This window comes from Euprymna scolopes, chromosome 17, assembly GCF_053919585.1.
Source record: "Euprymna scolopes isolate OS-2025 chromosome 17, ASM5391958v1, whole genome shotgun sequence".
Classification (NCBI taxonomy): Eukaryota; Metazoa; Mollusca; class Cephalopoda; order Sepiida; family Sepiolidae; genus Euprymna; species Euprymna scolopes.
In genome coordinates, this window is record NC_136498.1 from 115,344,789 (window position 1) to 115,371,931 (window position 27,143).

The window sequence follows — 27,143 nt, forward strand, 5'->3', positions numbered from 1 at the left end:
AAAAACATTGATACAAAAGGAAAATAAACTAAGTGATTATATGAAACACAGTGAAAAACATTGATACAAAAGGAAAATAAACTAAGTGATTGTATGAAACACAGTGAAAAACATTGATACAAAAGGAAAATAAACTAAGTGATTATATGAAACACAGTGAAAAACATTGATACAAAAGGAAAATAAACTAAGTGATTATATGAAACACAGTGAAAAACATTGATACAAAAGGAAAATAAACTAAGTGATTATATGAAACACAGTGAAAAACATTGATACAAAAGGAAAAATTCCAGTTTACTATTTAATGCAAGAAACATTTTCTAATGGCAGAGGGCGTAAAAGTAGATTTGCTTATCACTATCGTCGCCTTCTGTAACAGTTGGATATTTTTCTGTGTGTAGAGGAAATTGATTTGAAATTTATTACAGGTCGCGTCTGTTGGGAATATTGCTGTAGTGCAAGTATTATGATGTGCACATATACTGAACGTGGTCGTCTTTTTCCGTGACAGATTTGGGAGAGTCGAAAGAAAGGGAGAGGAAGAAAAGGGTATAAGGGAGAATTATTGCACAACGTTGTGATGTTGCTTTTCCCTGGCCTACTCGCCTTTTGCCTCTCAAACTTGAAAAATAAAAGTAATAACGATTTTAAAGTAAAATCTGTTTGTGTCAAAAACTGCTGGATTAATAGAAGTGGATTATTTTAAAATAAAACTTTAGTCACTTTTGAAGCTTTATACATGGTTGCATAAAAAATAACACATGCTGAAATACTAAACACAATAGTTGAGAATCTTATTTTTCCATGCACCAAAGATATTGTTTGTCTCATGATCGATTCTGAGGCAGTAAATAAAGTATTGTGTTTACCAGTGTCAAACAATACAAAGGATAACATATGTCCGGAGATATTTAACATCAAATTATTCAAGAATTAAAAGAAACTCCAACTAGATGGTTCAAAATATAACTTGAAACTACTGATGTGGCAAACTTTTCACAACTTCTTGTATATGTTCGTTATTACAAAAATGAAAAAGATTAAAGATTTGTTTTGTCAACCTCTGCAAGCTTCTACTACTGCTGCTGATATTTTGCATTTAATTGATTTCTTCAAATATCTGATAAAATGGGAGAAATTGTGTGAAATTTGTGCTGACGGGCCACTTGCAATGCTCGGCTGTACGTCTGGGTTTCCAAACGTTAGTTAAAACGTGACTCCAGAAGTAACTGGAACTCACTGCCTAATTCATCAATAAATATTAGCTATGAAGATATTACGTGGACCATTCAAAGTGTTTACCAAGTGATTAAAGAAGTAATTAATCTTTAAATCAAGACCATTTGCAACACAATTCTTCAAAGTTTTATGTGCATGAAGCACTGCCGTTTCATATAGAGGTAAGGTGGCTCTTGAAAGGAAAAGCGTTGAAGAAATTTTTTGAATTGAGATCTGCCATTATTTACAGATTCTCAAAATGGAAGCGAATATGAATCTTTGTTTACAGATGAATTTATGTTGCGAAAATTGGCATACATGGTCAACATTTTTGAGATGCTTAATCAGGGCTCTATGGACAAATTTATCTTTAGTTGACCCTTGACAACTAAATATTTTGGTTTACTAGCCAAATAGAAAAGTTACTAGCCAAACCCACATGATTTTTAGAATATGACATCTTCGTTTTGTGACGAGTATGTACATCATAATGATTTTTCTGTTTTTTTTTTTTATAAGCGTAATTTTTTTTTTTTTTTTACACAGTAGTTACCACTTATTAAGGCCCAGAAGCCACTCAGGGATAAGGGTTATTGCAAGTACATTACGTTAGTGTGGAGATTTGATGAAGTGTTTACTTAAGGGAGCGGTTCATTAGGAATTTGTTAACGTTGGACTTGAACACATCCAAGTTGTAGTCAGGTGGGAAGCAGGCAGACGGAACAGAGTTTTAGTGTAATTCTAAATATACAACTAATTTTATGTTGATACTTGAAGGTATAAACATTCTAATTTCTTCAGATGTTTTTTTTTTAAACAATCTTCGTGAAAAAAAAAAAAAAAAGTATATTCTATTAAACTTTTATTGTTTAAATAATTTAACTTTGTTCGTTTTATTACAAAAAAAAAGAAGAAAAAAAAGTTCAGAAGATTTCTCACTCAGCTTTGGAAGACATTAGATACACTGGTATTGAAAGGGTTTATTGTAACAGAAAGATTTGCAGGATTCTTCAAGGAAATAACTTATTTGATCAGTAAGATTGACTAAATGCTCTTGTATTAAGTCATATAAGTCATCGATGTTAATTTTATTTGCTTCAACAAATTAGGCAAGTTTTGGGACCATGTATAATTTTCTTTTGGTTAATTTTGGTGATACAAAATTCCAATTTCATTTTAAAAGAAAATATCTTTTCGGACTTTCCTTACCCTGTAAATCCTGTATTGATACAATTAACAGGGCTCTACATTGCGAGTGAAATAGTCGCATTTGATTGTCAGTGAAAGAAATGCGATCGCCAAAAGGCAAGCATTTCATTATTTCTAGTCGACACTTTGAAAAATCACTCGCAAATGCGACTATTGTATCTAATGTCTGTAGTGCAGCAAAAGAATTTGTTGAGTTAATAAAAAAAATATTTGCAGCCAAATCACGGTTTGGTAAACTGCAACTACAAGAATTTTGGGCAAAAATTTTCCAAAAACTCCGCAGTGACATTAGAAATCGCAATAAAGAAATTGCGTTTTCATTATGTGCAAATGTACTTGTGGATTAACTTTAACAGAAGTTATCATTTGAATTTCAAAACAATCAAGCAGAAGTTATTTACAATTTTACATAACTTAACTTTTATTGATATCATCAGTAGTAATATCATTAAAAGATTGCATACATGAGAAATTAGAGAAGTAAATTACAAATGAATTAAAGAATATTAATTTATTAGAAACTCTTTATACAATAAATATGCAAATGAAGTTTTACTGTATTTTGTAAATTTTCACAAACACACACACACACATTATATATATATATATATATATATATATATATATATACTAGCAGTTCAGCCCAGCTTTCCTCGGGCCCTGTACATATGTATATATTAAAAGTGTGCATATGTAAGGTAATGCCTTTCTATATAATAGGCTTCCTTAATTACCATAGAGAAAAGTTGGTAGAGACCGCAGAGGTCAATTTTTAAAAAGATTTTGACCCCTTAACATTTATTGTGTCGGGCTCAAATCACATTAAAAAGTCAGACCTATGTCCAAGTAACCTACATCCAAAATTTCAAGTGTTTGGACCCAAAATTGGCAGAGGGGTTTGGTAGAATCTGCAAAGGTCAACTCTTTCAACTTTCACCTCTTGGCAGCCCCCCCCCCCCTCGAAAAAAAAAAAAAAAAACCCTGATTATAAAATTTCAAATATTTAGTCATAAAATTGGCTGAATAGTTTGCTAGAGACCACAAAGGTTAAATCTTTTGAACTTTGACAGCTAAATTTTTGGCAATAAACGATTAAAAAACTTGCTCTATGTCTGAATACACTTTATGTAAAATTTCAAATGTTTAGACCAAAGATTGGCTGAGTAATTTGGTTGAGACCACAGGTCAAATTAAAAAAAAAACTTTGACCCCAATTATGACCCCTTAGCATTTATTGTTTTAGGCTCAAATTAAATCAAGTTTGATCCATGTTCAAGTAACCTACATCTAAAATTTCAAGTGTTTAAACCCAAAATTGGCAGAGGAGTTTGACAGAGTTTTCAAAAGGTCAAATCCTTGAACTTTGACCTCCTGACAGATAAATTTCTGGTTGAAAACCGATTAAAATGATTTTCCCAAATCTCAAGTCTAGACCGAAAATTGACAGAGTTATTTGATAGGGAAACGCGAGCGCACACGCACACACACACACACACTCATCATTGAAAATATTGATGAATAATTGAATTGAATAAGCATAACCTGTTTTGATATAAATATAGTTGAATAAATGGAGAGGAAAAAATTTTTTTTTGCAATTACTGAAATAATTCCTTACCCTTGCCATAATTTTACAAGAATGTATGTGCTTGAAAATGAATAACCTAATAAATGAAGCTTTTAGCAAATTTGACCTCTATTTTCTTGATAATAATTAGCAATACACATGAAAAAATTGAAATAGCTTAAAATATTTCAATATTGGTATACATGGAAAGAGCTTGATGAGCTAAAAAAGATTCTTTTTAAATTTAAAAAATCTTATTAAAAATAAGGAAGTTATGACTATTTTTGTGCCTCACACGTTTGGATATTTTTCCCTCTTTAAGACCATATGCGTTTCGTCACATTTTTTATATTACTTTTTCAGTAAAAATGTCATATCTTTGTTAAAACACAATACTAAGCAATGAAATTTACCATCAGTGTATTTTTGTACAAGGTATCAGAATATGCGACTGAAAATCTCCCAACGTTCATGGTTTCCAAATAATCTGCAGTAAATGTGCATAAATATGCTGCAATTCCTTAAAAATGCCATGTATCCATAAACAGAAAAGAAGTTGGAGAACTCAAAGTTGAATTGTAATGTGCTTTATGTACAAAAAACTTAAATCTAAACATAAGACCATTTAAAAATGAATATATTGCAATATTTCTTTTGTAGTATTGTAGATCAACACCTTCTGTTTAACCCCACCCAACCCCTTCTGACCACCCCTCCAAAATGTGATTCTACCTTTTTAGGCAATTATGTATGAAATGCCATGAAAAACTTTAATGAAAGATAAACAAATTATTTTAGAATTTAATGTAAAATAATTCCCCATTACAGGTCATTCTAGCGTTTTATGGCAGTTAACTGTTTTTTTTTTATGGGAGATAAATCTGTATACTTTTTGTTTTATTTTTTTTTAAGACGATCATGCGTGGTTTTAAAAGGGTTTCTATGCAATGAGAATATGAGGAGGGTTGCCATTCGGACTTTGAATTAATTGTAGAGCTAAGGAAAATTATGTGTGAACATACTGAAGACTTGACATAAACAAAAACAATATTAGAGGGGGGGGCGGTTAGTTTCACAAAAATTTAATGTAAAATAATTCACCATTTCCAGGCCATTCTAGCATTTTAGGACAGTTAAACAATTTATTTTTATGTGCATTTTTCTTTAAGGAAGGATCTATTTTTTGTTTGTTTGTTTTAGATGCTTGTATGTGGCTTACAGAGGTATTTTGTTGGGGGGGGGGGGCTTGGCACTCGAACTTACTGTTACTGTTAGGGTTAAAGAGTGTTTTAGAAAGTTATATATATATATATATATATATATATATATATGTGTATATTCGGCAGGTAAATAAGTCAGCAACTGTTATATTTATGTTATATTCGCATATCCCTCTATATTCACATGATAAACCAGAAAAGCAGCAGCAGCTGCGACAGCGTCAATAATGGCGACGCTGAAAAAAATCCGTTCGTCGACGCAATACACATGAGCTCACTAGATTCACACGGCAACTCCAAAGCACATTCTCTCTTACATACACACATCAATAGCTCGCACATCACTTCAAGCAAGAAAACCGCCAGATAAGGATGCACAGCAAAAGAAAAAAACAAAATGTAAAACACAAGCACCGCAGTAAACGCAACTCAGGGAGCATATTAACGCAAATAAGTATTACACAAAACATTGCAACAATTCAATACCGACGAGGTTACATTCACAACTTTTTCAGTTTTAAATTGATATAACACGTGCATACATACACCAAACAGACGATTCCCTACAACGCATTAAGACACAATAAACAAACACAATTTAAATAGCAAAATGTAAGCTAATTATCAATTTGCCCTTTGTCTTCAACTACATCCGCGCCACCACTATAAAAACACTAGCCGTCGCGACAAAAAGTCAGTCGCCCAGAGTCACAGCAAATCTACAGCATGGGATAATTATCGACTCGGTCGAATTCCTTCCCGACGTTAAATCCACTCTCGCGCACATCATCCTTACGAACTTTGAACACTTTGTTTATTTTACTTTCTGATTAAGTTTAATTTTTTTATAAATAAACGATTGAGAATTCAATCATTTAAAAGTTTAAATACATATTGTTTGTCTGGTTCCTTCTTGCCAGCATACACTTATTCATAATATAACATTTAGTTTTAATTTAATAAGAAACTGCGTTACGAGATTTCAAAGAAAATTCCATAAATTTGTTGATTTCTATTTTTGAGGTTGAAGGTGTTTATTCCATAGGCCGTTTATACTACGCTGGAGAAGGTGGTAAAAATACCTTTCGCTTAATAAGTCGAAAAAAAAATAACGGGGTTTGTATTATAGATTCAAAAAAGTTATCAAAAAGTTTTTAGTGTTTTTATTTAATGTAACATGTTTATTCAGCTCGAAAAACATACAGTGCTTACCGATGTATTGGAAAGTTAAAAATGGCGGCCGACTATCTCTTTCACACGGTAAGTTTGGGAAAATGAGTTAAAAATAAAAAAACTAGACAAATACTGTTAAAAACCCGCTGAATATATATCCGCCTATGTCACGGTAACATATATTGAGCGAGTTTCTAACAGTATTTTGTCCGGTTATTTATTTATAACTCATTTTCCCAAACTTACCACCTCAAAAAGAGAGTCGGCCGCCATTTTAAATTTTCGAATACATCGTTAACCACTGTTTTTCGAGCTGAATAAACATGTTACATTAAATATAAACACTAAAAACATATCCAGTTAGGTAGAAAAGTAACTTATCTTGCCTTTGATAAGATTTATTTGTTATATATTTGTTTTTTGGCAACTTTTTCAAATCTATGTGTATAGTAATACAAACAAGATTTTCATACATCTTTTGATTTTGAAAAAACATTTGTGGCTGTTCGCAGTAAAACATTGTTTTAGTTCACTGTTCAAAACTAATGCAATGAATAAAAGTGCATGCAAGCTATATATCTACAAAAGTTTACTTTGTTTTTTTAACCATGTTTTTAAATTTGACCAGAAATGTGAGAAATTATAATGGATTCATAATGCCGAATTGGTTGGGATTGTTGTTATTATACATTCTGAAAACCGAATAGTTCTAAACTAATGTTATTCTGATAACAAAATAGCTCTAATTAAACACATCAGCACATTTATATTCATATTTTCATGTGTTTCTTAATTTGTTCGTGAATAAAAATTAAAGAACGCATGCTGTTTATACTGTGCTATGACAGCTGCTGTTACTAATGCTAACTTAATTTGACCAAACTCGAGAAATAGAAACATTTTTTTTTCAGGTAGGTCCTTTTAAATTATTATCAATTACCGCGGTCCTACAAAACATAGAATAATACTTTTAATTGATAAAGATAGTAAAAAGAATGATCTATTTACTAGTGGGTGTCTGATGAATTTTTTTTTTAAATGTTCGATACTCGTCATATTAAAGTCTTATTTTTAACATGACAAAAAAAGAAATGGTCCAAAATATTTTGGACACTTGACAGTATTAAGATTAACACCTCTTCTGATTGGTTCCCAAATTTCATGATGAAATTCTTCATACAATCATGGTACGGTCCTTTAGAAAACAGGAAGGGTCATTACAAAACCTTACCGAAAATGCCATTTTATGACGTTCAAATTTTTATCAATTTATTTGCTTAAAACTCTTAAAATATATAATGTACATTCATACTTATTAATTCATTTGAAAGTATATTCATTTCCGAACAAAACAGTAGTAATTTGAAGACTTGAAGTGCTTTGGTTTAAAAAATATGGCCATTTTAGTAGAACTACCTTGAAATCTGTGATTATCCAAAGCGTTTTTTTTTTTTGTCCGTGTGTATTACTATAATAATTATTAATTTTCTTAATCGATTCTTCTATTTTACTTATTTGCACAAATAACCCTTAAATTATGTTGTGTTTTGGGAGACCATTCATTTTGAAGTAGATATAACACACATTCAACAAGTCTCAAATCTATCCATTTTACAAATTTTTACTGCATTCATTAACATAGGGCTTTGATTCCAATGTTTCTCTAACAATTCAATTCTTAATAGAATATTTCACCTTAGGCCTGAAATATGACTCCATTTTTTTTTTTTTTTACATAGGCGTCACCACTTATCAAGGCCGATAGGCCACTCAAGGATAAGGGTTAAAGAGTGTACAGTAGTCAAAAGGACAATATAGTAATCGATAGTAATGGAAGTTCGGTAAATTTGTTAACTTAAGTGGAACGGCTCATCAGAAACTTGTTCACGTTGGACTTGAAGACAACCATATTATAGACAGCTGGAAAGCAGGAAAACGGAAGACAATTCCACAGGCGTGCAGTTCTAAGAAAGAAGCTTTGATCATGGAATCTATGTTTAGGTTTAGGCACAGATAGAGAGTGGGGAAAATTATTGATAATGTTTTCAGCTAGTTGAGTGTTTCTTGTGAAAGCTTTGCGAGGGGGGACCATAGATTGAAGCTCAGTCGAACACTTTCCATGAAAATAACGATAAAGCAGAGACAAACTCGCAACTTCTCTTCTGTGAGATAGAGGTTGCAGTGAAGAGAAAAGGACATCTCCCACCAGGCCACGAAGTCTATTTTGAACCCTATCAAGGCAGGACAAGTCTTTCAGATATCTCTTGTTCACTGGAGCTAAATCTTTTCTTGAAGCATACTTTTGATGTCTGCAAATAACCAGTAATCACTGAAGACCAGACTTGGAGAACAGGGTGATACAATTTGAAATGTAATTCATGTAATTTTCGCCATCATTGCTATTGACTTGCAACAAAATATTGGGGGGGGGGGTCTCTCTCTCTCTCCAAATACAATGCTATATATTTGCTGCTGCTGATTCTTTTTTTCTAAGGTAATTCATGAATTAAATATCTTGTGCATCCCAAAATATGGAGATCAAAACTTTGCCTGCTGATGATATCTGGTTGCTTTGGACAGCTTTCATTTGCTACTTCCGAACGCCACTCAAGAATAAAGGTTAACGAATGTAAAGTGGTACTGTAGTAATCGTTAATGGTGTAGATTGGATAGAATTTGATTATTTATGGGGACGACTCAACAAGAACTTGTTTACATTGGATTTAAAGGCTACCATGTTGTATTCAACCAGGCTAGCGGAACTGTTCCACAGGCGGGAAGTTCTGGGAAAGAAGCTTTGTTCATGGAATCTGCATGTAGATTTAGTGGGGGAAATCGTATCTAGTGGTTGTAGTTAGTTAAGTGTTTTTTTTTTTTTTGTGAAAGTTTAGTAATGAGAGGGGACTATAGATTCCGTCGAGCACTTACTATGAAAATAACGATAGAGCAGAGACAGGGTTGCAACGTCTCTGTGGGAAAGAGGTTGCAGTGAAGAGAAAAAAAGGCATCACCTACTAGGTTTCGAAGCCAGTTTTGAAGTCTATCAAGGCAGGACAGGGCACTCCAAGCAACTCCTATCCAAATGTGGCAACAGTACTCCATTTTAGGACATACCTGGCTCTTAGATAAAGGATTGTATTAGCAGAGATACCTACTGGAGCAGTAGAGTGATCCACCCATTTTTTCAGCAATCTTGAGAACCGATTTGATGTAGGTGTTCCATTTTAGATCAGTCTCAGAAGCTTGTCAAGGCATGGAGCCTCCTCAAGACAAGAGCCACTCATTTCAATAATGAGGGTCAGAGCAATTATGGTGAAAGGAGAAAAGCTTGGGTTTCGATGAATTAAAATTAACCCCCCACCTTTTTCCCCATTGCACCACATTCTCAAGATCAGAAGAGAGGGAATCAGAAAGATCTTGGTCATTGCTGGCCTTTGAAGTGTTGCCATAGATTGTGGTATCATCTGTATAAATATCTATGAATGACCTAAGAATGTGATTTAGGAGATCATTGATGAAGATCAGGAACAGGGCTGGGCCCAGGATGGAATCTTGAGGGACGCGAGCATTAATACAATGAGTTTTTGATTTCTGCCCATCAACAACTACTCTTATAAGCCTATCAGAGTACATATTGCTGCAAAGCCTCCTCTTTTAAGTCACCGAAACAGTTGTAAACAATGTTCTGAATTGTTAATGTGTTTTTTTTTTCATCAACTGTAAACAAATGTAGCACACATTTTGAATGCCGTTTTCTTACTAACAAATATGAAAAATGCTGTATACATTGCCGTCTAATATATTCAACTTCTCTACTATCGTATCCAACTTCAATTTATGAGCAGCCTAAAAGTTTAAGGTTGTTTTTGATGTTTTTCAGGGCACCTGCTGAATTAGGACAACCTAAACATTCCGCATATTTTTTGTCTCCATACTAATTCTTAAGCATCATTTTCGATTGAGCAGAGTAGAAATAATAGCCATTAAGCCATTGCTTTGCTTAAATAGTATTTTCTCATCAGAAATCAAATCTTTATCAACATATGAAATTGAGATTTTTCTATGGTTTTGAAAATTTGGATAAAGCTTTACTTAAATAACTAATTTATAAACCAATAACCCATACCATTTGAAAGGTAGTACTTTATAAAAATATATACGGTATAATCATGATGACACACCAGTTTCTGTTAGATCACCCAAGTTAAGTAATGCTGAGCCTGGTCAGTACTAAAATGGGTGACCATTTGGGAATTCCAGGTGCTGTATGTGCTCTCTGCTTATCTCTGCATTGTTTCCAGTCATCTAGCACTTCTCCATGCCACTGGACTCCAGCAGTGCCGATTCAAGAGAGGTGTGGTTGGGGATGACTCAAGCAGTGCTGATTCAAGAGGTGTGGTTGGAGATTGCACAACCCTTGCCTCATAATTACGTGTGCAACTATGCTTACAGGGGGTATCCATTGTCTCTAGAGACTGAATAGAGGCACTGATCCATTTACTTTATAAAAAGTATATGGATTTTTATTAGTGGCGTCATTTATATGTCAGACCCTGGACTTAAGTGATGCGTTATTTATCTTCATTTGTGCATGGATAGAAGCAAGCAACACGGATTAGAATTTAGTTGTTTATAAATATAACAATGCACGGAAATTCTGATGGTCAGAAGTGTATTAATAAAATCTGAAAAATGTCTGACAAAATTCTGAATTTTTGAGATGAGGATTGATTATTTTTATTATTTTGGATTCTTCGGATTACTGTTCTCATCTTCAGTGTTATTTTCATAACGTTTCAGTTGATGTAACCTCTACCCTTTTCCAGGCGTATCTTGTCGAACTCAGGAATCTCCACAGAATTTTTGAAACGAACCCATTATTTAATCCATAGGAATAGCATGCTTTTGTTCCGTAAACCATGAGTGGGTAGAAGTCCTAAGTAATTCACAATTGTATTTTGGGTGTCATCTGTACTGAGGATTGAACCTTCAACCTCAATAAGAGTGTAACTTAAAATGAATTTTTATCAAGTATTTTATCCACTATGCCAATACAATTGCAAATTACTTAGGACTTCATGGCTGACAGAACAAGAGTATGCTATCCTCGTAGAGTAAATAAATAGTTCTATTCGAAATTCAATGTAGATTCTTGAGTTCAATAGAAAGATTTCAGAGTTTGACAAGATACATGTAAAAAAGGTCGGAGGTTGCATCGACCAAAACGTGAAAATAACACTCAAAATGAGAACCGTAGTCCGGGGAATTCAAATAATGGTAAACATTTTTTTATACACTTGAATAAGTTTGAATTGGTGTTAAAATGTATAAAAACATTCAGTATGTTCTCAATACACTTCTGATGATTGGATGACACATGAAACTGCAATAAACCATTAACTAAAAGCAACAAGCTACACTATTTACTAGTAGGAAGACTTGATACCAACTAGCATTGAATAAAGAAACAGATCATTTTGTGCCTAGTCCATAACACTACATTACCGTTTTCATTCTTATTTTTTTACATTTTTTAATAAATCAATTTTTGGAAGAATATACTTAGCACCGATTGAGTGAAAGAACAATGTATTTAAAGTAATATTAATCTAAATAAAATAAAATGTCTTATTTCCTTGCTATGGATGTCAAATAGATCTCACAATAATGTTTATACAAGTTCAAGATCAAGTGAAATAAACCTGAGGGGGCGGCATTTTGAGAGGGTGAAAATAGAAAGTAGAAAAAATAAATAAAAATAAACAAAAGTTAACAAAAAATATGAAATTTTATACCAAAAAGGTTGTAAAAAATCGGAATTTTGGGAGGTATCGGAATCAGAAAAAATGTGTCCCTATTTTCTGAGTGTCAGGGGGGCGGCATTTTGAGATGGTAAAAAGGGAAAAATCGAAAAAAATGCTAACAAAAAATCTGAAATTTTATATCGAAAAGGTTGTAAAAAAATGGGAACTTTTGTAGTTATTGAAATCGCAAAAAGGTGTCCCTATTTTGCGAGCGGCATATGTCAGGGGGCGGCATTTTGAGAGAGTAAAAATAGAAAGTAGAAAAAAATAAATAAAAATAAACAAAATCTAACAAAAAATCTGACATTTTATACTGAAAAAGTTGTAAAAAATCGGAAATTTTTGAGGTATCAGAATCAGAAAAATGTGTCTCTTATTTACGAGCAGCACATGTCAGGGGCGGCATTTTGAGAAGATAAAAATAGAAAATAGAAAAAATATATAAAAGCTAACAAAAAATCTGAAATTTTATACCGAAAGTTTGTAAAAATCTGAAGTATTGGAGGTATCGGAATCGGAAAAATGTGTCCCTATTTTACGATTCCAAAACCGATTCTTTTAAATTTTAATTTAATTTTTCATTATTGGTACTAATTATAAATATTTATTATTTTTAAATTATCACTAAAACTAAAATGAGAATAACCTCAAAATAAGATATAAATTTATTTTATTTGTAAAACAATTTTTTTAAATTGCATAAATTCTCTATGTAACCTTTCAAAGAAAGCAGTTGCTTTACATGTTCTGAAAAATGTTGAAAAATCAAACAGCAACAGTCTTTGCAGCCCGCGGCGATTGTAAGATTTACCCCCCCCCCCATATTTGATAATCTGTTAACCTTCAAAATTCCAAAAGCCCTCAAAATATTTATTTTCATGGAACTAATGTTAGACTGCAGCTATTAGTCCTAGATTTTCATCGTATTACAGTACTCGTCAAAGAAGACCAAAGATTTTTCAAAACAATTATATAATTTTCTTCGGATTAATGTTCACACAATTCCCTTCAGATTAATGTTTACATACTTATTATTATTGAAAAGAAATTGTTAAATTAAATTAACTGGTATTAATTGTATACGCAGCCAGTTAATTTAACAATTTCTTTTCAATAATAATTGAATATTATTATAATAATAATTGAATATTACAGGGTGTTTCAAAAGTCTTGGGAACATAAAGATTTTTAATAACTCAAAAACTATTAGGAGTTAAAAAATGAAATTGGTACCGTTGGAAAGGTTAAAGTTTCAAGTTTTGTGGGGAATCTTCAAACTTGCTCATTATGAGCACCATTCGTCACACGGCAGACATCTAGTCGATAGTCCATTTCCTGCCAAACGCGTTCCAGCATCTTGACGTCAATGGTTCCCACAACTGCCGTTATTCGAGCCTTTAGTTCGTCAATATCTCTTGGAAGGGGCGGCACATAGACTTGTTGCTTGACAAAGCCCCAAAGGAAAAAGTCACACTCAGTACCCCATATGCGAGTGCTATGCTTGTTAACTTTGCCATTCAGATAGAAGGTCGCCTCATCGCTAAAAACAAGCCGGTCATCAAAGCCGTTATCTTCCAACTTCTCTTGCATTGCAATGCAAAAGTCACGGCGAAGTGGCTTATCAGTGTCCTTCAACTTTTGGACCAACTTGAGCTTGTAAGGTACCATTTGCAGTCGTTTCCTTAAGACACGCCAGACAGTTGCTGGAGCAAGCTGAAGTTCCCTGCTGGCTCTTCTCACTGATTTACGGGGGCTCTGCTGAAAGGCTTCCGGACTTGCTCAACTGCATCTTCTGAAGTTGAAGGGCGACCTGTTCGCTTACTTGGGCACAAACACCCATCTTTCACAAATTTAGCATGCCATCTGACAATGGGTTTCCTTTCAGGGACTTCTTTTTTAAATTTCCTGCGAAATGCACGCTGAACACATGTCCACGATTCAGTCTTTGCAAATTGGAGGACGCAAAACGCCTTGTCTTGTTTAGAGAACGCCATTACTGCACATGGAAAGATAAGACGAAAATCATTAGTATGACCAAAAACTTGATTAAGCAAGCTTTAAAATGACACCAGTTTCATTTTTCTACCTGGAATAGTTCATGAGATATACGCATTTGTAATGTTCCCAAGACTTTTGAAACACCCTGTATTATAATAATAATTGAAATTTCTTTTCAATAATAATTGAATATTATTATAATAATAATTGAAATTTCTTTTCAATAATAATATATGACTTTGGTGCCATGAGCTAGAATCGAAACAACTCTCCACCCTGATTCCCTAGCCTCTGAACCACTAATAAAATAAAGACTGGGTACGCAAATAAAAGAAACCAAATATTTTTTCAAAACAAAAACTTATAATTCAAATTATAAAAAAAATGTTAAATTAAATGAATTAGCTACACAAGCAAATATAATAATAAATTTAAATGAGAACATGGACGAATTATCCATGGGCAAATTTTACTACCGCCCTGGGCGGCAAAAGGTCTAGCTACACCACTGCCTACAGACACTAGTGTTTCATGCTTATGCAATCATCAGTGTAGGAGATGATAATCAATGCTGGTCAAAAAATTCAAACCCCACCACAAAGCCACTTTTGACTCCATTAGCAAGGAACATACACAGGGTGAACATAACATTTGTTCCCAATTTTCAACTGATAATTTTATGCATATTTATTTTTACTTTGGTTGTTCATCTTGTCCTCATAAAAACAATTACTATACTTCCATTTTTGTTTCTTAGAATAATTGTGGCTATTTGTGAACCTCCATATTTGTCGAGGGAGTTCTTAGAAGCCGTGTCAGAAAGACAAATAAGATTTTAGACTTTCTCAGCATCACAGCACAAGATAGAAAAGGTCATAAAGAAATAGAAATATGCAGGATTTGTCATCAAAGCAAGAACAGAGTGAAGAATGCATTATTGATAATCCAACTTAATCAGAATACGGAAATTCTTGGAGATGTCAGTCCACTTCTGTTCAGGAAAACGTAGGTCTTTGCACCCAGCCCACAACACTATATTACCTTTTTTTTTTTTTTTTTAAATCTTTTAACATTTTATCATAGAATCAATTTGAGGGAAAGAGGCAAAGATATACTCAGCACTGATTGGGTGAAATAACGATGGCTTCAGGCTGAACATTGATGATACATCCACATTTTGAGTGAGGTAATGAAACTTTGGATGAACCAAATAGATACCAGTACGAGTAAGATGCAAAACTCAGCGAAGGTTTGTCCACCAAGTGTCATTGAACTGTTGACACTACTATGATTGGTTCTAACAGATAAACAAGACTATGTAAAGTGTAAGTTTCAAGGGAACAATTACATGCTATACTTGGTTTAGTTATGTTTGGATAATCATTTCTGCCTGAAATTATTTTATCTTTGATCTAGTAATTGTTTGGTATTACAAAAAACAAAAACATTCCAGTGATCTCTTCAAAAATGTCATGTACTTGTGCCATTCCAAACTGCCAGGAATTTTTTTTTATACATCTCATTTATATTAAAATTCAAGATAGATCACCAAACTTGTCTTGATAGAATGATTAAATTTTTTTTTTTTTTTTTTTACAATCTTAAAAGCAAAAATCTTTACCTTTTTTTTTTTTTTTCTAAAATTTGAAATGTAGTTTTACATAACAAATCTGTTTAACAAAATTTGGGTCCTTCGTTATGATAGCAAATTTGAAAATCAAAATATTGAATTTCAAGTAAAAGCAATGGTATCTAGTGACCTGTCAGGTCACAGTAATGAAAATATCCAAAAATTATGAAAAACGATAAGGTAGAAAACTATTAAAGAAAACAGTTTGAGATATTTACAAGTGTTACTAATAAACTGAATAACATGCATACTAGCAGAGGAAGTAATTAATTTCTGAAAACTTAGAACTTGGGCCAATTCCAGAAATAAGTTATTTCCCTTGTATTTACAAACAAACATGGCAGAATCGTTTTTCCATTGAATCATGGAAATACTTATGTAATATTCCAACAATGTTTAACTAATTGCGACATGACAAGTAGATAACAGTTTTTGGTTGAAATTGACATAGGGAGTTATTCTTTTTAATGAAAATTCAATTTTTTTGACTGTCAGATTTCACCGTTATAACAATGAAGAACAAAAATCTGATTATATTTACAATAGTTATTTAGGATTATTATTATTAGATTATTATCTTAATGAGCTTTTTTTTTTTTTTTTTTTTACAAAGGCATCACCACATTATCAAGGCCCAGAGGCCACTCAAGGATAAGGGTTAAAGAGTGTACAGTAGAAATTGGTCAATATAGTAATCCTTAGTAATTTAATTTAATAACTTATATGGAACGGCTCATCAAGAACTTATTTACTTTAGACTTGAACACAACCATATTGTAGTCAGCTGGAAAGCAGGAAAACGGAAGACAATTCCACAGGCGTGCAGTTCTAAGAAAGAAGCTTTGTTCATGGAATCTACGTTTAGGTTTAGGCACAGATAAAGAGTGGGGGAAATTATTGATAGTGTTTACAGCTAGACGAGCTCCAACATATCTTATTAACTTTTCTATATAAAAAAGAATCTGATTTAATCGAATTTTCTTGCTATTTTTCATTTACAATAGTTTTTATACTGATTTATTTTTTAACATAAAATTCAACCATCATGCAATTTTTTACCAGTTGACTTTTTTTTTTTTTAACCATTTTTCAGTCATACAATAATAGACTACAAACCTTTTCATTTTTATTTTAAAATTTTATTAAAAATTTTCGTTTTTGCATAAAAAGAATGTTCAATGTTTTTTTTTCCTCTGTCAAAAAATCTTTTGTACATAATATTTTAAAACCAATGGCCGCCATTGATTACAAACATTGAATCAAAATTACATTCTGAACACTTTTAAACAAGTCAAATGAACAATTGTTCAAACAAGTTTTATAACATTTACAAAATTCATTATTCAATTAGTTAATTATCATTTGTTTTAAATTTATAATTAACATGCCCTAATTTTACAGGTTTTTTAAAAATGTTTTATTTTAATAACTTCCGTAAAGAAAACTTTCTAGATTGTTCACAATGAATGAATGAAAGTTATTTATTTAAATGCAACACCACAATGGATTATGTTTCTTTCTTAAAAATAATTTTAAAAAGTTTTCTAACATTTACAAAAATCATTATCCACAGCTTACTCTCCAGCCTATTTCACTTGCCCCAAAATGTACGAGTTCCTATTTGATTGCATGACTTTTCATTTTATGAAGGCCACAATTCAGCTTTCTGTCACACCAGTCGGAAGACCAAGGCGTGACTGTCAGAGAACTTTGTTAACCATACTTCATGTGATCTATCAGCTTTCCTGACTGCAACACTTTCGACTTCTTTGTGTGTAGAATGTGACACTAACAGATCCAGCTATAACATTAAGAACATGCTAAAAGGCAGGATCCCTAGAGATTTTTGGAGTCAGAGTGTCCAGATTTGTTATTAATCTATATTATGGTTTAATCATTAGGTTGAATTCCAATCTTTATATATCTATAAAAGTGAGAATGTGTGTGAGGACACTTCTCAACCTATACACTCAACGAATTTTGGATCTACAGACTTGAAATTTAGCATATAAGGTATTCAGACATATGGAAAACTTTAATTGGTTTTCATCCAGAAAAAAAAGGGCTGCTAAGGGGTCAAAATTGAAAACTTGGTACTTGAGGGGTTAATTGGATTTTTATCTGCCCACTGTTTCATGACTGCATGTGCGAATCGTTTACATTATTTTAAAGTAAATAGGTTTGAAAACACTTTCAAGATAGTGTCTAGCTGGCCTAATAGTTATCGTATTTGACTCACTGTCTTCAGGTTTTGGTTTCGATCTCAACTTGTTTTTTTTTACTTACAAGAAATGAACTGTTTAAAAAAACAATACTTGCATGTACATGTCTCAATTTCTTTCCATTTTTTTTTACTTCATTTTTGAAGGTATTTAACATTATGTTTAATACTGGGCAACGCCGGGTACACCTAGTTATTGCAATATTTTTCATGCAAATTCAAAAGATTGTTTGCTTTCTTGTTTAAAAAAAGAAAAACTTTTCACCTACCATTTTTGTATTGATTCATATGTAAGTGTTAGTTTTAAATCTGTAATATTTAGCCATATTTGATATCAAATGTTTTTGCTTTTTGTTTTCACTGTGTAAGTTAACAAATATTATCTTTCAAGTATGAACTATGCGATAAAATAAAAATTAAATAGCAAAAGCGTTTTGATGCTGTGCGATGCAACTAAAAGAAAAATGACGTGAGGGGGAGGTGCAAATGTGAGGAAAACGGTTTTCCGATCAACGTACCTTTTTGATGATCTGATTCTACCTTCTGCTGGGGCATTTGGTCCACCTGAATACGGACCGTGTAGAAATTTGCATTTTGAGCCAAATGAGCAAGATCCGGTTAATAACCAGTTGCGACACTTTTCCACATAGGATGATTTCTCCATTCTCTAAGAGGAGAAGAAGAAGAATTTGGTAATAAAGCAAGAAACAAAAATTCAACGTTTAAAAAAAAAACACGACAAACACTAAAAAGCAACAAATTGAAAACTGACTTTTCTCATCATTCATCATAGTCTTAGAGATGTCCCCTCATTTTCAAGAGATTTTGGAAGGGAGGGGGGTCATGATCCCCTTTTGATCAAAGAATTTTAATATCTTAAAACCTAGAGTCAATCGTTAAGCTTTAGGATTAGAAATGGCATTTATGTCGGCCTGTCAGGCAACAGATTTGGAATATGCATTTGCACTGGTTCGTTTCAAAACATTTGTGTTGGCTCATTATGCCCCAGGCTCGAAATAGTATTTACACTGCCCCATCAAAATAACATTCAATCATCAATCAGCAGTCCTTATTATATTGTAAGGTATCATCGCGTTGAAATACCAGTTCTCGTTAGATCACTGATGTTAAGAGATGTAGAGCCTGGTCATTATCAGATGGGTGACCATTTGTGAATGCTATGTATTTCACCTTCTCATGATGGGATATACATGCGGCTAGAGGGATCATTTGTGAATTTTATATTTCCTGTAAACTTCCTCTTCCAGAGAAAGCCGGCATAGCTCAGACAGGGCTAATACCACACTAGGTATTACCACTTTCCTTTTTTTTTTTTTTAAATTATATTAGCCAAAACAGTAAAAACAAGATTTGGTGGAAAGTGGAAACAAAAAAATTATGTAGATGATTGTGAAAATATCAAGAAATTTAATGATTTATTATTAGAATTAGTTTATTTACATTTGTTATTTTAAAATCTGTATACTTTCAATCATATTTGTGTGATGCAGTTATATAATCAAACATGTCCATGCAGTTTCAACTTTTTTTGAATTTTATAGCAAGATTAAAAGTTATGAACATCTATATATTCTATAATTTATATAAAAAAAAAAAAAAAATTGTTCATATTTATCATGACGACGATGATCAATATCAGCTAGAAAATAACTGGAACATTATAGGAAAAGAAAAAAAGTGAGATTCAAACCCATGATGGCATAAAATATTGAAACTGAAGGCGAATGCTTTATCCACAAAGTCACCAACCTAATGAAAATGTTTTTTTTTTTTTTTTTTTTTTTTTTTAAACCCCCTTAAATGAGTTCGGCATAAGACTTTTGGATGAAGTATGGAATAAGAATCCCAATCAACTTCACTAAGAAAGGGACAGATTTTGGTTGACATTAGTTTAACATTTACTATGTCACGTTCAAGCAGATTTTCGCAACCAAAAGTAGGTTTTTTTGTTTTTTTTAATATAAAGTTATACAACTTTAATTTATCTTTGGATTGATATTTTTTTTATTTTAAAAACAAAATTGATTTTTAGAGTATTCGAGTCTGGTCTGAATGAATATCACGTTCAAAAATTGTTGCCACCAAGTAGTTGTTTACCAGTAAAAAATAAATCAATCTAGCTTTGTTTTCGAAAACAAGTCAACACATTTGTTTTCAATTTTCCAAAATTTTATTTTAGGAGGAGTGGGGGTGGGTCGAAATCGCTGCTGGAGAGTACCGTCTGTGCAAGGATTTTTTTTTTTTTTTTTTTTTTTTTTTAGATGGGGGAAGGTTAGTCATTTTTATTTCTTGCTTTTTTTAGCGGGTGGGAGATTCAAATCTGCCCATTTTTGCTCTAATTTATAGTTGTTTGGAGTGATGGGGGGAGAAAAGTGGCGGAAAAAAAAAAAAAATGGACTCATTTCATATTTGTAAACAACTACCTTTCAGCAATAATTTTAAATGCGATATTTGTTCAAAACAGTCCTGAATACCTCCTAAAAAAAAAAAAAAAAAAAAAAAAAAAAAAAAAAAAAAAAAATCAACATTTTAATTGTAAATCTTCATTTGGTCAACCAGGCTACAAATATTTAATATAATTCATTTTTTTATTATTATTAGTTTTTTTTTTTTTGGAGGGGGGGGGGGGGTCAAATAAAAATATCAACCCAAATTTTGGTTCAGTTTTATTAAAAAATAATGTAAATATATAAAGGCACTCCTTTAAAAACAAAAAATCTTCATGACATGAATAAATAAAAGAATTCATTTTTTATTAAAAAAAAAAAACAAAAAAAAAAAAAAAAAGAAAACAAGTGAGACAATAAAGAGGAAGAGAAAGAAAAATTTCTTCAGTTGGAGTTCTCTCTCTTTTTTTTTTTTTTTTTTTATAGCAGATGTCCTAATTGAATAACTCTTGAATAGTGATGTGGTTCTAGATTAACCAACAAAACCTTGTATTTTCCATAAGATTTGAAGTCTGTATCCCCCGCCCCCCTGGATAACTCTGACCTAAAAATCAGTTTCTGTCTACGGGAGATAACTACCGTCCCAACAAATCTATTTAACCAATAAATAATATTCAAAGATCATCTTTAACAAAAAAAAAAAATAAATAAAATAAAATAAACAAAACAAATAATTAAATAGGTAGTGAAGCTGTCAGTTACAATGAACTGTCCACTGCCATCAATTAATGTCAAGTGGAATGCTATATTTCCTCCAAACCAGCAAAGTTGGCATGAACCTAGGAATACTTAGATGTAAACAATCCTGTAATCAGAGTTCATTTCTGGGTCTTTGTAACTCAACCCTTGATAAAGTGACCTGATCAGAAAGTTCAGATCTCATTTAAAATTTTGTTTAAAAAAAAAAAAAAAAAAAAGTAGGCATGATTTTTTGAAAATATATATTTTTTCAACTTTAAATGCACATATTTTCAAAAGTTATGGATTTTGATAATTTCAAATTCAAAAGTACCTTGTCAATTTGTGTTTCATAAATATACTAGCAAGGGTACCTGGCATTGCCCTGGCCATATAACAAAAAGAAAAAGAAGTTGCATTTGGCCACACTTGTGAAATAATTTTGTTTTAATTATTTTTATTGTGCAATAATTTACATCAGATCAATTTGGCAGATGAACAAGATGTGGACATTAGCTTTTAGAGGATTGCATCCCACGGTGGTATTACACACACATCCAGATTTGGAAATACAAAGAGATAAACTCCTCCAAGCAAGAACAAACAAGAAACTGCCAAATTGTAAATTTTGTCATCCCAGCAGACCACAGGATGAAAACCAAAGAAATGGAAAAACAAAGCAAATACACAGAACTTGTCAGATAACTGAAAGGAATATGAAACAAAGAAAATCAATACCAATAATTGTGAAGGCACTAGGAATAGCCCAGAAGAATTTGGAAAAATGATGAGAAATCGGAATCAAGGGGAAGACTAAGACTATACAACAGACAGAATGCTGAATGAAAACAGCTGAAATCTTAAGGAAAACTCTCGAATGCAGAAACTAACCCAAAGGAGCTCCTTTGCTAACAGGCCATATGAAAACTACAATAGAAGTAATACCAACAGATAGAAAGAAACAGCACATGGAAAACTGTAAAATTGTAAGCCCTCCCCCAATGGCAGTGTTGGCATTGACTGGCACCAGGCCAAATAGTTGTGAAGGGTCAGGGAGAATAGAAAGACTGAGCAAAGAAAACCTAAACCAAACCTCCACTAGATAAGTGCAAAAGGGACTGGGACCTTAGGGAGGGCTTACTGCCAACCAAATTCCAGTGAAGATCAATGAATGAAAGTTGATGACAAGCAACTGTTGCGATAATGTAAAGTCATTTGCAAAGGTTATTGAAAGAGGTGGAGAGTACTGGAAATCTGGGGAGACTTGTTACCCAGACTCCAGGGAACACCCCCGGTTGCAGTTAGTGAGTAATTTGATGATGTCCTGTGGAAGAACACCTAGTCAGCACAAGTCAGTATAGAAGTAAAGAGATATTTCAATAATACAAGAAAATCTTAAGAAATACGTCACAGTCTACAAATTTTAGAATGAAATCAAAGCAGGATGAATATTGGTCGTGGCCCAACAGGTCACCGTCAAGTCTGACATGATTTTAAAATGCAATTTAAAGATGGAGAATATAATTTGTGTGTTAAATAATAAGTCATTATATTTAATCACACAGCTTAACATGTTACTTCAAATGTTTTTACGTTGGATTCAGAATTTTTAGTTGCAACCACACAAACAAAATTATTTTATAATAAGGATATAAACTCAAAACAAGAACCATGAAAATAAGCAAAAATGAAAAAAAAAAAAAAAAATCTTATGAAGAAATTAATGATAAATAAAGTGCGAGATTTTTGTCGTTAAATAATCTAGAAACTGAATTGTACAAAGATAATTCTTGGTAATGCTCTGATGTACAACTTTAAAGTAGAATGGGTTTCACTGCAGCAAAACTAACTTTTTTTACTTAAAATCATATTTTAGTAAACAAACAAAAACAAAAAATAAACAAGACATTAAAAACAGTAAATTTTGGCAAATTTAACTGTACATGAAGAACGTGAAAAAGATGGCCAACATAAATAAAATGATGAAGGCTGATACGTCCAAGTTTTACTGTGTAAAATCTTATAATGGACAGAATTCGAAAGTTGCAATAATTCGTATAGATAATCAGAAGAGAAAGATTACTTTAATAAATAAAAATATGTGAGTTATCTATAGTTTTGATCATTTTATATTGGACATACTTTCTTTGCACTAATTTGTGTTTGCAATTTGTTATAACTTACTGCAACTCCTATTGTTATTTTTTTTTTTTCATTGCAATGAAACCGTACAAGACATAGGACGTTCGAGTGAATTTTCCTTTATGTTCTCTTATTTTATTTCTTCTTGCGAATTCACATCTTTTTTCATAATATTTCCTAATTTCAAGTTACACGAAACAACCTGCATCAAAAACTGTACAAACAAATAATGAAAGACAGAATCTGATGTTTTTTAACTTTCATTTCAACTCGTTAATTTCATTGGATCAATTATCCCTCCTTCTGGTGCAGCATTCAGACTGGGTGGCTTGAACTCACTTCCACTGAAGGAAGAAGTTTTGGGGGAATACCAAGTTCACAAACAATTCTTAATTGTGCATATATTCCAGTCATGAGAGACGAGTGTTTGCAGGAATAAATCATTGTCCTCTAACGTGCAGCATCTGATAGTTCCATATGGCCATCTGTTTAATGCACACAAGACTCAACTTCTGTGATTTAATGGGGAGCAGAGTGTCAACATGATTTTGCCGTGTATGGATTTAATTTATTGAAATTTTATCTATCTAAAGCATAGCAAGAATGGCAAATTGGCATGATAAAGAAACTGAAAATAAAACTTTAAAAGTTATCTGCAGCTCTTGTATCTAAAACAGGGCTCTACATTGCGAGTGAAACAGTCGTATTTACGAGTGATTTTTTTCAAAGTGGTGACTACAAATAATGAAACGCTCATCTTTTGGCGATTGTATTTCTTTCACCGACAATCTTCCAAAGCTCACTACTGAGTGAAAAATATCTTCAACTTTTTTTTTTTTTTTTTTTTTTAAATAAAACGAACAAAGTTAAATTATTAAAACAATAAAAGTTTAATAAAACTATCTTTTTTTTTATGAAGGCTGTTTAAAAAACATCTGAAGAAATTAGAATGTTTATACCTTCAAGTATCAAGATAAAATTTGTTGTATATTTAGAATTACACTAATTAAAAAAAATACAAAAAAAAAATCTATGATGTACATACTCGTCACAGAGATGTGTTCATTCCTTATAGTTTCTAAAACGGCTGAACAGATTTTCTTTAAAATTTACAGAACTTTAGTATATTAAGTCTTGGAGTTATCTTAAGTTTTATCTCAGAATGCCCTTGATAATTTACCGATAATCGAAACCGTTATTTTAATTCATCTTTCATCGGTAAAGCCATTTTTTTTCCATGTTGTCACTTAGCAACAATGATAGAACAACGAACCATGAAAATTCTACTGTGGATAAGTTGATACCATGTTTTATTTTTTGCATGATGTAGTCTGTATGTTCAAACTCCGCATGTAAATTACTTAATTTTTTTTTCATAGACTGCAAAGAATTTTATAAGACTTGAAAAATTGCGTGGTTTTTAGCGATACAAAAGTAAATTGTGTTTCCGTTTTTGAACGTCCACTGAGCAAGCAACTGATCCTTAAGCAATTGCAAAACAGTCGACACATTTAGTGAAAATGTGATTCAGGAGTTTCTTATGTCGGTTTAACAAAGCATAGGCCCCCAACAATCAAGCGCAAGTAGTATGCCCGGAACATAAGATAAGGAATTTTTCGACAGTTGATTAATTGTAGAACTATACAGCGACAACCACAAAGTCTTACAATGAATAGTCGATGTTGATTCTGTGGTTTCTTTTACATACACGGTTCAAGAAATCATGACTCCCCCCAAAACCTTGCCAAAGTAGTTGGTTTGGAGCTGGAAGAATAGCTGCTAAGAGGACAAATCCGCGAAATTGGATTGTTGCTGGCACATTGCATCCAATGTGTGGGAGCCACATTGATCAGTAAGGTGTCAATATAACCGAAATTTACTTAAATAATTTTAGGATTACAAAAAAAAAAAAATGGAATTACCAAAAATACAGATCAAAATAAGCATAAAAAAAGGCATTAAAGCAATCCCTGAGCAAGGCCGGGTAATACTGCTAGTATTATATAAATGAGAGAGGTCTGTTAGTATGTATGTATGTGTGTGTGTGTGTGTGTGTGTGTGTGTGTGTGTGTGTGTGTGTGTTTGTTTATAGGTATATCTTGCTAAAACTTTCGAAATCCAAATCGAAGAATGATTTTGATACAATCTTAAAGGACAGGGACTGACCAATAATATGTGAAATTTAGAATAAAATATTCATTTTTTTTCTACGTTAACAACGGCAAAATCTGATGTAAAAATTGTCTCTTTCTAAACGATTTTAACGTCTGCGCATGAGTGAACCACTTCACCTCTCTCGGATCGTTAAGTACATAATTTTGCAATGTCATGGTATGACTGTCGCCATAGCTGAATGGGTTGTCTCATAACAGTTTTTGCGTTTGCGGTCACCTTAAGGCAGCCTTTTTTTTTTTTTTCGCCCCCATTATTTTTTAACATCTTTGAAAACGTTATTTCGGTAAGCTTTTGCATTCAAACAGGGTTAAAAGATTTAATATTTTTTATTTTGTACTTTGTATTATTTACTTGGCTCAAAAACATAATTAGAGGGAATTTTTTTTTTTTTTTTTTTTTTAATCGGTGGTTAATTAGATTAAGAATCATTTTTCTTATTTCAATTTTTTATTTATTTATTTTTTTTTTTATTGGTGGTTGATTTAGCTGAGGGTTAATTTATTACTCACGTAAATATGTAAATCACAAATATTTATTTTTTAAAAATTGTATCCGCTTAAAATGTTCACTGTTACGTCAACTGAAGGTGCCTCAACAATTTCTTAAAAAATGTCTTATAGGTTTTCGGGTATGCTGAAAACAAATATCGCAAGGAAAATTAGTGCAGACAAAGTTTTCAAGGTATAAATAACTGTATTTTGTTACATAATTTCTAGTAGTTTTATTTGGCCGCCATCTTTGTTGTTTCAATGAAATGGTATATTGAGCATGAGTGCACACACTGCAGTGAGCAGACAATCTGTGTAGTTAACGCAATTCCGAAAGCTGTTCTTAACATGGGGAGGTGGGAGGATGTTTATTCCGAAAGCTGTTCTTAACATGGGGAGGTGTGTGTGTGTGTGTGTGTGTGTGGGGTGGGGGGGGGGTTATTTCAAAAGAAATGACGTTGAATAAACGTTTGCATGCTCACTATTCCATTTCATTGAAGCAACAAAGATGGTGGTCAATTCAAATTACTACAAATTACGATGCATAATATGGGTATTTATAACTCATAGTCGAAAACCTATAAAAGTTGTCGATTTATCGAAAAATGTAGAGGCGTCTTAAGTTGGCGTAATGGTGAACTTTGACCCAATTTTTTTCTTGCTCACATGTTCCTGCTCCGAATTTGTAGCAGTGGGTTGACGTAAGTGGATTTTTTTTTTTTCAAACTGATATAAATCATCTATTTTCTTTTATGGCCCGGGCAACGCTGGATACCCTTGCTAGCATAGAAACAATCATAATTTTTATATAATAGCAGAAAAGACATCTGAATAACTTCCAGAACTTTTAATACAGGAGGATTTGCTAAGAATTTTTAAACCGGTTTATATAACATTCTATTTAAATGTTTCTAGAACCCTTTTTAAATTTCAAAAGGTCACAAATGGATCCATTCTTTACAGCTATCAAAAGATTAAAATGTCTAAGGAAAAAAAAATCAATTTGTATGGTGAGAGGTTTTGTTTTTAATGGATGACTCAAGAGAAGTCTGAAGAAAAGGCCAGAAAGAAACATTTAAAACACAAATGTTAAAACATTTATCCATGAAATAAAACATTCAACAGAACTATAAAAAAAAAATTTTAATC

At 32.3% G+C, this 27,143-nt stretch overlaps 1 protein-coding gene across 3 annotated transcripts in view; it reads right to left on the minus strand.

Moving 5' to 3' along the window:
- Positions 1-27,143, minus strand: part of LOC145296908 (uncharacterized) — a 237,080-nt gene that overhangs the window by 153,671 nt on the left and 56,266 nt on the right. For all 3 annotated transcript variants that reach the window (XM_080143073.1, XM_080143072.1, XM_080143074.1), the window contains exon 2: positions 18,562-18,710. In XM_080143073.1, the coding sequence (XP_079999199.1) occupies positions 18,562-18,710 (149 nt within the window). The remainder of the gene's footprint in view (positions 1-18,561; positions 18,711-27,143) is intronic.